Source organism: Kogia breviceps, chromosome 1 (assembly GCF_026419965.1).
Source record: "Kogia breviceps isolate mKogBre1 chromosome 1, mKogBre1 haplotype 1, whole genome shotgun sequence".
In the NCBI taxonomy this organism is placed as follows: Eukaryota; Metazoa; Chordata; class Mammalia; order Artiodactyla; family Physeteridae; genus Kogia; species Kogia breviceps.
The window spans coordinates 24,828,211-24,839,621 of NC_081310.1; the positions used below are offsets into that span (position 1 = coordinate 24,828,211).

Here is an 11,411-nt window from a genome sequence, read left to right on the forward strand (position 1 = left end):
CACAAATTAACACACGTGCCCTATTTTTCAAGGTGGTGAAAAGAAAGAAATGAGACAGTCTGTGGGAAGGAAAATGCTCTGCAAATTCCAGCACACTGTACCCTGTTATTATATTTAGTGATGTTCTGAGCTTCTCTTTAAATGGAATTTTGCCAGTGAGCAAGTATATGCAAAACAAGATTGATGACTTAGTAGACTGACCTGGAAAGAAAGAACAGTGGGTTTGACAGCCCGGAGTTTCCATCCCCACTCCTTGATTTTCCAGATCTGTAACTGTGGGCAAGTTACTCTCCCTCTCTGAGTGTTATTTTCATCATGTCATCGGCTTGTTATAAGGATTGTAACGATCCTTATACCAATGTCATCAGCTTGTTAAATTAGATAATGTCATCGAGTTTAGCACAATGTTTGACAAATTACTGTGAGCCACTATTATTAGCTGTATCAACTGTTTCATCATCTGTAAAATGGGAATTAGAATTCCTACTGCTTCCCTACTTTACATAGAGGATGACTTCGACGATACCTGCTCAGCTATTTGATAAGCTGTTTGGGAAAACACACTAAATAAATAGATGTTATTATTTAAAGATTAACGTTTGCCACCCGCTAATCTAGGTGACAGCACAAAGTGTATGAAACACATCTGTAAGGATTTTCAACCTTGGTGGATAGTGGGTTACCTAAGTCTCTATTACTTTTTTCCTTTTCTTTTGTTCCTCTTGAGCCTTCATGCGTCTCCTTACCAATCCCTGCACCTTTTCTTCTTTCTAGCCTCTTTTCTTTATTCATTATTTTTATACTTCTCCTTCTAAATGTGTCTAGAGGAATTTTACAATGAAACTTTGGAGGCTTTGGTGTCTAAACTGCAATTGTGCCTTGGATCTAAAATTAAATGGCAGACCAACACTGGGGGAAATTACATGAAATCAGGAGATGTAGAATAACAGGGCTATCTCTCAGACAATGGTCATCGGTGGTAAAAAAAAAAAAAAAAATCTTAAGAAGCACATCAACCTAATATAGTATATGGAATTTAATTTGCATCCTGATTCAAATTTAAAACCATAAAAATATTATGAGACAATTATGGAAACGTGAGCACTGATTAGATATTGTCATTAGTGTGATATTGATATTGAGATTTTTTTTTCCTTAAGCAACCTTCTTCTTTAGAAATACACTTGGAAATATTTAGCATTGAAATGATATGCTATCTGGGAACTGCTTCAAAATCATCTAGGGTGGGGAGCGCAAGGGGATCGAAGCTGAGTGGTAGGTCCAGAGGGGATCATTGTCCTATTTTCTTGACTCGTGTATATTTGATATTATGCATAAAATATTTTTTAAGTAGTGTGACCAGTAACAATATGTGCTTTAGTAAAATGAGCATACCATGTGTAAACTATTAGTGCAAGGAAGTCAAAATACGGAAGAAAAGTGCAATTTGAATGGGAATTGATTTCCTGTATGTTTTCCATTGTAAACTTTCTTCCCCATAAATAAATCAATTTTCAAAAAACACTATTACTTGACTCCTAGGAAGTAGGTGCCAAAATTCATAGAGGTTAGAGTGGGTATCTCTTAGAATATCACCCACAGAAACTAAACTTTAAAGACTTTGCCCAAAGTCACGTTTCTTAGAGTCATAGCCAGGACTCAAGCCCAGAGCTGCTGGGGCAGAATCCAGCTACCTCCTTTGTTCCTGCTGCTGACCTGCCCACCTACACACCCAGAATCCAGGAGGGCAATAAGTCAACCTCGGCTGAGGATGCAAAGGACCATCTGTTCGCTGACCTCCCCAACTCTTCTCTGTCCCTATTGTGACCTCAGCCTTAAACAGTGAACTCAGTTTTTACAAATCAGCTTCCCAGTGGCCAGCTGGCTTCTGTGAAGGCAGCTGAAGGGCAGAGAGCCACAGTACAGAGAGCGAGGGCTCAGGTAACACCATCCTTCACACGCCCACAGCCTCATCTCCTGTTTCATCAAGATAATCCAGGCCTCAGGTATGAAATACCTTAGCCTCTTTCCCCGTCTCCTCCCCTACAAGTCTGTCCACATTTAGACACATCCATCCCTCTCAGATGTGTCAATTCAGGGCAAATTCTTCTTCCTTAGCTTCGAGCCCCTCCTTCCCCACTTCCCTTGCTTTATCAACTCTCGCCTCTATCTTTATCCTCTCTCTCTCTCCCATTATACTTACCAATAAAAATACTCTTTCATTTAAAAAACGTTCTCTCTTGGGTATTCCTCCCTTTGTCAGCAAAGCTGTCTGAGAGAATCTCCCAGTTGCCCTGCTTCCTATCCCCTCCTCAATCCTTCACAATTGGCTTCCATCCCTACACTCCCTTGAAAGAGCGACTCCCATCCTGTGAGGTCAAATGACCTTTGTCCTTAAGGACCTCTTCACTGCATTCACCACGGTGACCGTTCACTTCTAGCATCTCTACTCCCTTCACCTCCCCGACCTTACACTCTCCTAACTGCCCTGTCCCTTGGTCTCCTTTGCTGCCTCCTCCTCCTCCCCCATAAATGTTGATATTCTCCTGCCCTCTAACCTTGGCTCCTTGCTCTTCTCTCCTTAAATGCTTCTTTGGCAATCTCATTCTTGTCCACAGTCCTAACCACACGGGTACACTGACCATTTCTAAATACTTTCCTCTAATTCTGGGCCCCCTCCCAGTTGTAAACATTGTTATAGCCCATGGGTTGCTGAGCATACCCCTCAGATATTCCCCAGGTGCAACAAAGGCAAATATATCTAAAAATCGAGCACACCATATCCCTTTCTTTTCCTGACCCATTTATTCCCCACCCTACCTGCCACACACACACAAATCTTGGCTTCCTCTGGAAGCCCTGGTTTCAGTTTCTGGCACCACCATCCACTGAGTAACTCAAGCCAAAAATAGTGAAGTAATTAGAGATGACACCTTTTCTGTCATCTCCCATAGTCAACCAGTTACCAAATCATACTGATTAAATCTCCTTCATAGTTTTTACACCTGCCTCCACTCTATCCTTACTACCACTGCTCTGGTTCACGTCCTGGCTCACGGTCCCTAGTTCTTGTCCTCATGATCTGTGATCCAGCCTAACCTCCTTAAATTCAACTCCATTCTGCAGCCATAATCTCCTGTTTAAATCACAGACGTGATTATGTTCCCTTCCCCTTACAACCCATAAGCCCCGCTAGCCTAAGGATAAAGTCTGAGCTTGAATAAAGATTCTGACACACAGGACTTCCCTGGTGGCGCAGTGGTTAAGAATCCGCCTGCCGATGCAGGCGACACGGGTTCGAGCTCCGGTCCGGGAAGATCCCACATGCCGCGGAGCAACTAAGCCCGCAGGCCACAACTACTGATCCTGTGCTCTAGAGCCTGCGAGCCACAACTACTGAGCCCACGTGCCACAACTACTGAAGCCTGCATGCCTAGAGCCTGTGCTCCACAACAAGAGAAGCTACTAAAAGGAGAAGCCCGCGCACCGCCACTAAGAGTAGCCCCCGCTCTCTGCAACTAGAGAAAGCCTGCACGCAGCAACGAAGACCCAACGCAGCCAAAAAAAGATTCTGACACATAAACTCCCCAAGAGCTGGGTCCTGCCTACCTGGAGAGTCACCCACCACCCCCGTGGCTTGTGCTTCATGCTGCAGTGACTCCACACTGTTCACAATCTTGAGCACTCACCACGGCTCCAAGTTGCTAGGCCTTGTTTCTACCATTCGCTCTGCCTACTCACCCTTCAAGCTGCACTTCAGGACCACTTCCTCCGAGCAGCTTCCCCTGTACAGCCAGGTTCCGCAAGCGCCTTACTCTGTGCTCCCAGACATACTTCCCTACCTCAGCACCTGGCACGATTAAGTGCCTGCAACTCTCTTCTCCTAACCAGACTCTCTCAAGTTCACCAAGGATAGGAAAGTATATCCTCTCATTCGTTCTTTCATTCATTTATTCAACTAACATTTAGGTATCTCCTGTGTGCCAAGCAATGGACCGGGCAGCATAGGTCCATCACATGACCTATGTACACTACACAGGTAAAAAAAAAAATGTTCTTTTCATCTCTACATCACCAACACCTCGCCCAGAGCTTGGCACCAAGAAGATGCTCAGTAAATATTTGCTGAACTTAACTGAACCAGCCATCAGGTGGGTGAGTGAAACTACGTTTGGAGCAGGATGCTGGCTGGAAGGGTCACGGAAACATGGGAGTCACGGAAACAGCATGGGCTCCCAGTCCGGTAACGAGGGCTGAAACTCCAACTCCACCCCTTCATGGCTGGGTCATCTTGGCTTAAGACCTTACTTTCCCATCTCTGAAATCAGAATACTAAGGCAACGCCAACTTCCTGTAAGAATTCCATAGCTATATAAGCAAACATGGATTGTAAATTTTTCAGCCTTATGAAAACATGGAGAGCATCAGAGTCATAGAAGACAGAGGCCCAACACCAAATAGGGGCGGAGGGGAGGCTGCAGAGGAAAGGGCAGCAGGACCGGAGCTGGCAAAGCAGCAGGACCTAGTTTTCAAAGCCCTGGGGCTGAGATGTAAGCGCACGAGGCACTGCCACGACTGAAATGTGGCTCTCCTCCTTTCTCGCAGTGCCAGCGTGCTGGTTATCAATCTCTTCGCCTTCGGAGGCAGTAACGAAAGCTTTTCCATTTGCCCTCAGGGTCTACAGCTGTGGGCAGAAGGCGGCTTCGGCACTCTCCCCCTCCTCTGAATATAAAATAAGCTCGTCCTAATCCTCCATTTTTAATGACTTCAGCCAATGACTTTTATGTCCTCCCTGCCAGCTACATTCTAGCCAGCCACCTAGAGTCATGCAAAAAGGAAACTCCACAAGCCATCAGACCCAGGGATGGGGGCTGGCCGCAACAGCGGCAGGAAATAGCGGTGTGGAGACTGGGGACAGCTCTCCCGCTGGGATCCGCTACTACCCTCACAGAGCTCCCTGGGAAATGAGATGCCTTGCTTTCGAGCCTGTGCTCGGTGCACATTAATGTCTGCACTGGGGGCAGGAGGAGGGACCAGGGTTGTGTGGGTGTGCTGTGATGCACAAAGATGCTGAGCAAATTCTGACACTTCTCCTTGAGAGACAAGGCCCTGGCAGGAATCTACCTGAAGCCATTCAGCTTCTCTGAGACCCTCTTCTTTCTAGGACCTTTTATTGAAGGATTCAAAAGCTTTGTGGAAATTCCATACAGAGAACACTGATAAATGTTCTGATGAGAATGCTGATGCTTCTTGGACAGCAAAAAAAAATATTCTAACCCTCAAGGCACAGAGGAGACACAAGGAGCATTTCTAGTGACTCTGGAGCTGGAGATATGTGGACAAAGAGGAAATGAGAAAGCACAAAACAGAGAGCCTGGGATAGGATTAACAGGACAAGTATTCTAAGCCATGAAATCATGATACACAACAAAACTTACATTTGTATGGCACTGTCACAGCCTACAAACTGCTTTCACTTCTTTAGCTGATCAGGTTTCTTAAGCTCCTTGAGACTCAGTTTGTTGGGGGAATTGGGGAGGATTAAACAGCAGCATGTAAGGAAAGTACCTAGCAAAGTTTCCCGGCACATCTTGATAATTGGGAGCTATCATTATTTCTTTCAGTTGATCCTCACGAAAACCTTTCGAGGGAAGTTAGGCACTTGTTTTTGTGCCCATTTTACAAATGACAAAACCAAAACTGTTCAGGAGCCCTGAGTGAAGGGCACAGGGTAATTCAATTAATGACCCTAGGGGAGACTCGAACCCAGGACAGCCAGGGCTTCTTCCACTCTATACAACGTCCCATCATTTTCAGTGCTGCTGCTGCTGCTGTCCTCTCCCTGAGACCCACACTTGGAGGGTTTTTAAAATGGAAATACGATGGATTTGTGCCTTCCATCCACTCTTGTTCAATCCCCCGGGAGTCCCTGCCATGTGTGAAATGGCTCTTGTGGCTAAAGAACCATGCTCTTCAGGCCAGAGCTCACTGACCCATAGGGGAAACACCTTGGCTTCATTAGCAGGTCTAATTCAACTGCACAAAGAACATGAGGAAGTTTTCAGATTCCTTTGTGTGTAAGGCACTGTGTGAAAAATTTTTTTAAATGCCAGAAGGACCTGGTTCCCGGGATCAGCTTACCTCTGCCTGGCCATGGTGGGCTAGGAGCCACCCAACACACTCCAGTCCCCACTCACCCCACTCCCATCAACTTTCCTCTAGGACACCTACTCTAAGGATCGAGCAGAGAGCAAATGGCTAATAAAAACTAGTTTTCCAGATTGATCGAGTGTTCATAGGGCTATTGTGCCCAAACTAAAAATAATAGCCATCATCAGCATACTACCACATTGCATGTTTAGAGCTTTGAACTTTCCCCAAGCACTTAGATGCGCTCATGATAACAGTTAGCTCACTACCCCACATTCCAGCAACTCTTGCATCTTCCGAGAAAACTCTGGAGGTTTCCAAAACGGTAGGAACAAATAATTCAAAAATGACCCAAGTTGCAGGATGGGGTAGGCTTTCCTTCCTATTTCATTAGATTGAATGCTTTCCAAGATAAAGACCTATGAGGACCTGAAAGGCAGGTTTTGAGTATGGAGTGAAACAATAGACTGATACTGAGTGACTCTAACACAGAGAAGAGCCACCTTCCTCCTCCATGGCCCCCTTAGACAGCTCTGAGAAGGACCCAGTTAGCTGATGCCAAAGATTCATCACCTCCTGTAGGTGGTAACTGTGTCCTCGACTCACTGCTTAGAAATTGGTGACCTGCCAAAAAAAATCTGCAGCTATGTGTGGTGGTGGACGTTAACTGGACTTAATTGTGGTGATCTTTTCACAATATATGCATATATCAAATCGTTATGTTGTATACCTGAAACCAAAAGAATGTTATATGTATGTCACTTGTATCAATTGTTTTAAAAAGTCGTCCAAGCAAGTCTCATTCTAAGAATATGTCCAAGAAAACAATCCAGAATGTGAACAAAATTTTAACTATGATGTTATTTCAGCATTATGTATAATAATAAAAAGGTGGAATAATATTTTTAAACGAGAAATTGGTGACCTGCCAGTGGATGTGTTAATTAACTCGACGGTGGGAATTCTTTCACAATGTATACATGCATCAAATCATCCCATTGTGCACTTTAAACATATTATAATTTTATTTGTTATTACATCTCAATAAAGCTGAAAAAATAAAGAAATTGGTGACCTCCAGTGTATTCTGATCTCCCTCAAACTCATTGTGATTGTGAGTCCTCCTGCGTTGGAATGTGTCACCAGTGTTAGTCACCAGCAACACGGGACACCTGCATGCTCTCTGGAAACAGAAGAGATGCTGTGGGCAGCCAGACTGCTGTGCAGGTGATCTGCTTAAAACAACCGCAGAAAAAGACATGAATGAAACTAACAGAGACAGCGTCATGGTCCAGATAGCAACCTACCATATTCGCAGAGTTCCCGAAGGGATCCGAGGGAAGATACTGCATCCCTTTGGATCAGAAGGCAGGTTTCAGGGGACCTGGGGAGTTGGGATCGAGGAGGAGGAAGGACAAAAAGAGGACATCTGCAGCTTAGCGCCCACTAACTGGGAAGGATGGGCATATTCCTGCACCCTAGCTCCTGGCAAGGGTGACTGGCTTAACCCATGCTGAGGAGCTCTATTAGAGAATGAAGGGGGCTTATGACTGGCGGACTGTGCCTTTTCTTCCTTGGGTTGTTCTGCACTTCCCAGCAAGACTCGTGGCTCAGGACGACCTGTTCAGGGACCCACTCAGGCCCTGCTGGAAGAGCTGCTCTCTCTTACCTGTCTGGCGGTAGGCAGTGCAGCTGGGAAGGTGTGGCTGGCGCGAGCCCCAGCTGGGCATGGCTCGGTGAAGCCCTGGGTGACAGTCGGCCACCTCCTGGTACATGGGAGAGGGTGGCCGAGGGGCAGCTCACCTCACCTCGGCCCCTAGCAGAGCGGCTGCAACACGCGGCTCCCACTAGCTCAGCTCCTCGCCTGCCTGGCTTTGCAGCTCATGAACCGGAATGCAGCTAGCGCCAGGGGAAGGGGGTGGGGAAGAGGCGGGAGGGGAGGGGGCCCTCTGACAGATGATGCGCGCTGCCACGCAGAGTCGGGGGAGGACCGCACACTCGAGCAGGGTGGCACTGCCTATGTGGCTCTCCTGCTGACAGCTTGTTCGCTGGCAGCTGCCTCCGAGGGGCCCGAGGCTCTGAAGAATTCAGAGAGAGGCAGAGCCCAGAGGGGTCTGAGGGTGGGGGCTGGGGAGGGAGGAGGTCCCCTGGGTCGCACACGGAGGAAGGAGGTGAAGCGGGGTAACTGGCATCAGGGAGAGAGAAGAACCTGCATTGGCTCAAAAACAGACCAGGTTGGACACGAGAGACAAAGGCCCTGCTCCTGCCCTGGCTTCAAGGTGGTCTCTCTCCTGCCATAGCCAACAAGCCAGGCCACTCTGGCTTAGGAATTCAGCATGGCTGGGCAGCGTAGACCAAGCACAATTCCAACTTTCTCGACGAGGAGACAAAAATCAGGCCTAGGAGAGTACAACGCATGAAACGTTTCGTGTTCTTTGTCACTCCACGCCACAGGCAAGCCTGAGTGTCCCCTCTCACAATGGCCCAACCTGCGACGGGCGTGAGGTGGCAAAAACAGGAGCGAGAGGGAGGCCCGGGAGGGGATGGAGAGAGCGTGCCACGGGATGCTTCTGTCTGTAAAGTTCCTTCTGGATGGTGAAGGACAACCCTTCTCATTGGATTCTCGAGTCTACTCTACCTGCCGCCCACATGCAGCCCGTTCACCGCACAGGCCCCTGAGCTGACAGTCGTCGGCTCTATTTACAACCACAGCCAGAGAAGGAGGCTGACTGGGAAACAAACAAACAGTGAAACCAGAGAAGACCAAAGGAAGTGCAGCTGCGGAGACTCAACAAGCACAGCTAATGAAGGGAAACAGCTCACAAACGAGGGCCTTCTCCAGAGGGAGGGGGTGGGGTGCAGGGGCCAAGAACTGCGACAGACTTCCAGAGAATCGTCCTCCCCGCTACAAGCTAGTTCTTTTCCTTTAGGTCTGCCTTCAGATGCCCTGACGAGCGCTGCTCCGGATGACCCTCAGGCAGGGAATGGTTGCTCCAGTTTGGACAGTGCCTCTGAAAAGGGTCACGATCACCATTTCACTGCAGCATCAAACACTGCCCCAATTCAACAAAATCAGGGCAATTCAAACAATCGTTGGAGCCTACTGTGTGCTGTGGGGTTGCAAAGATGACTGGAGACATCCTTGTCGCGTCTCGGGTGATCCAAGGAGAGAGGGATTTAAATAAGTGATGCTAGTGTATAGATAAGTGAACTAAGGACACAAAGAGTGACACAGAAACACTGTAGGGGAAGGAGAGACCGGGTCCACGTGAGAAAGCAGAGCTGTCCTCTCACGGGAGGCCTCATCTGACCCGCACGGTGAAGGTTACCTGTGGATTTTGACCAGCGGAGTTTAGTGAGAGGAGAATTCAAGGCTGAGGAACAGCCCGGGCAAAGGCACAGAGTCTAGAGGTGCCCCAGGTGTTTGGGGAACGGTGAGTGCTCTTCCTAGGGAGGCTGGAGAAGAAAGTAAAGTGTGATAGGAGGCCGCAGTGGAGGATGTAAATTAATGGGTACATTGCAACCAGGTGGTAAAAAAGCAAACAAACAAACAAAACTTTAAAGGAGTGTTGGTCAAATCATTTGCATTAGCAGATCTGAGTTTTGGGGGTTTTTTTAATTTAATTTTATTTATTTTTTATACAGCAGGTTCTTATTAATTATCTATTTTATACATATTAGTGTATATATGTCAATCCCAGTCTCCCAGTTCAATACACACACACCCCCATCCCACTTTCCCCCCTTGGTGTCCATACTTTTGTTCTCTGCATCTGTGTCTCTATTGCAGCACTATTTATAATAGCTAAGATGTGCACAGACATAGAGAACAGACTTGTGTTTGCCAAGGGAGAGGGGGATGGGGGAGGGAAGGACTGGGAGTTTGGGAGTAGCAGATGCAAACTGGTATATATAGGTTGGATAAACAACAAGGTCCTACTGTATAGCACAGGGAACTATATTAAATATCCTGTGATAAACCATAATAGAAAGGAATATTAAACAGAATATATATCTATAACTGAGTCACTTTGCTGTACAGCAGAAATTAACACAACATTGTAAATCAACTATACTTCAATAAAATTTTTTTAAAAAATCAATGGATGATGGACAAAGAAAATGTGGTATATATATATACATATACACACATAATAGAGTGGAAGTATATATATGTATACACACACACAATGGAATACTATTCAGCCATTAAAAAGAATGCAATCTTGCCATTTGCAACAACATGGATCAACCATGAGGGCATCATGCTACGTGAAATGTCAGACAGGGAAAGATAAATACCATATGATCTTACTTGTATGTGGAATCTAAACAAACAAAGTCTCATAGATACAGAGATAAGATTGGTGGTTACCAGAGGTGGGAGGTAGGGATTGAGTGAAATGGGTGAAGGGGGTCAAAAGGTATAAACTTCTAGTTGTAAAATAAATGAGTCACGGTATGTAATGCACAGCATGGTGACTATAGTTAATGATACTATATTGTATATTTGAAAGTTGCTAAGAGGGGAAGTCTTAAAAGTTCTCTCCTCACAAGAAAAAAAACTGTAACTATTTGTGGTGATGGATTTAAACTATTATTGTTGTGATCACTTCACAATACATACAAATGTCGAACCATAATGTTGTACACCTGAAACTAATGTTATATGTCAGATATACTGCAATAAAAATGTTTAAAGATGGATCTATTTAACAAAAAGATCGCTAAAAGAGTTCATAATCTTCCCAAGACCTTTTTCCTTCTGAATCTCAGATTTTGTATAATTAAGTAGCAATTTATGAGAACAATGAATCACATTTGCATTCAAAATACAACCCTTTTCTCTTGGATTTCCTTTCTGAAAAGTTTCAATACTATCTCCAACCTGCAAGAGATTATTTCTGGTTTGATTATGTTACACTGGTAAATTTCTCTAGGTTATTTGAAATAAATCATATATTTGTTTCTGTTTTAAAAAATAAAAATAATAAAAATTTTTATGGAACACTGGAGTAAGTGGGGTCCATGGCTCTGCCACTCTGCCCAAATGCTGAGGGAAGGAATATCTGAGTACATGGCAGTATACACTAGGCAAACAAGTTGGGAAGCTTTGGTTTAAGGAATGAAACAATGTAGAGATACAGAAATAAATAGGATGCAAGTAGAGGCTTGGAAAGCACTTGTAAAATGGGGCTTGCTCTATCTTGTTGCTCTTGGAGTCCTACATTCTCCATGTGAAGAAGCTTGCACCAGCTTAC

General features: G+C 45.5%; 1 protein-coding gene across 1 annotated transcript in view; it reads right to left on the reverse strand.

The window, feature by feature from the left end:
* The window catches only part of RGS8 (regulator of G protein signaling 8), a 43,238-nt gene extending 35,210 nt beyond the window's left edge, over window positions 1-8,028 (reverse strand). The window contains exon 1 of the mRNA XM_067029063.1: window positions 7,820-8,028. Coding sequence (XP_066885164.1) covers window positions 7,820-7,925 — 106 coding nt within the window. The 5' untranslated portion in view covers window positions 7,926-8,028. The remainder of the gene's footprint in view (window positions 1-7,819) is intronic.
* Window positions 8,029-11,411: the final 3,383 nt, after the last annotated feature.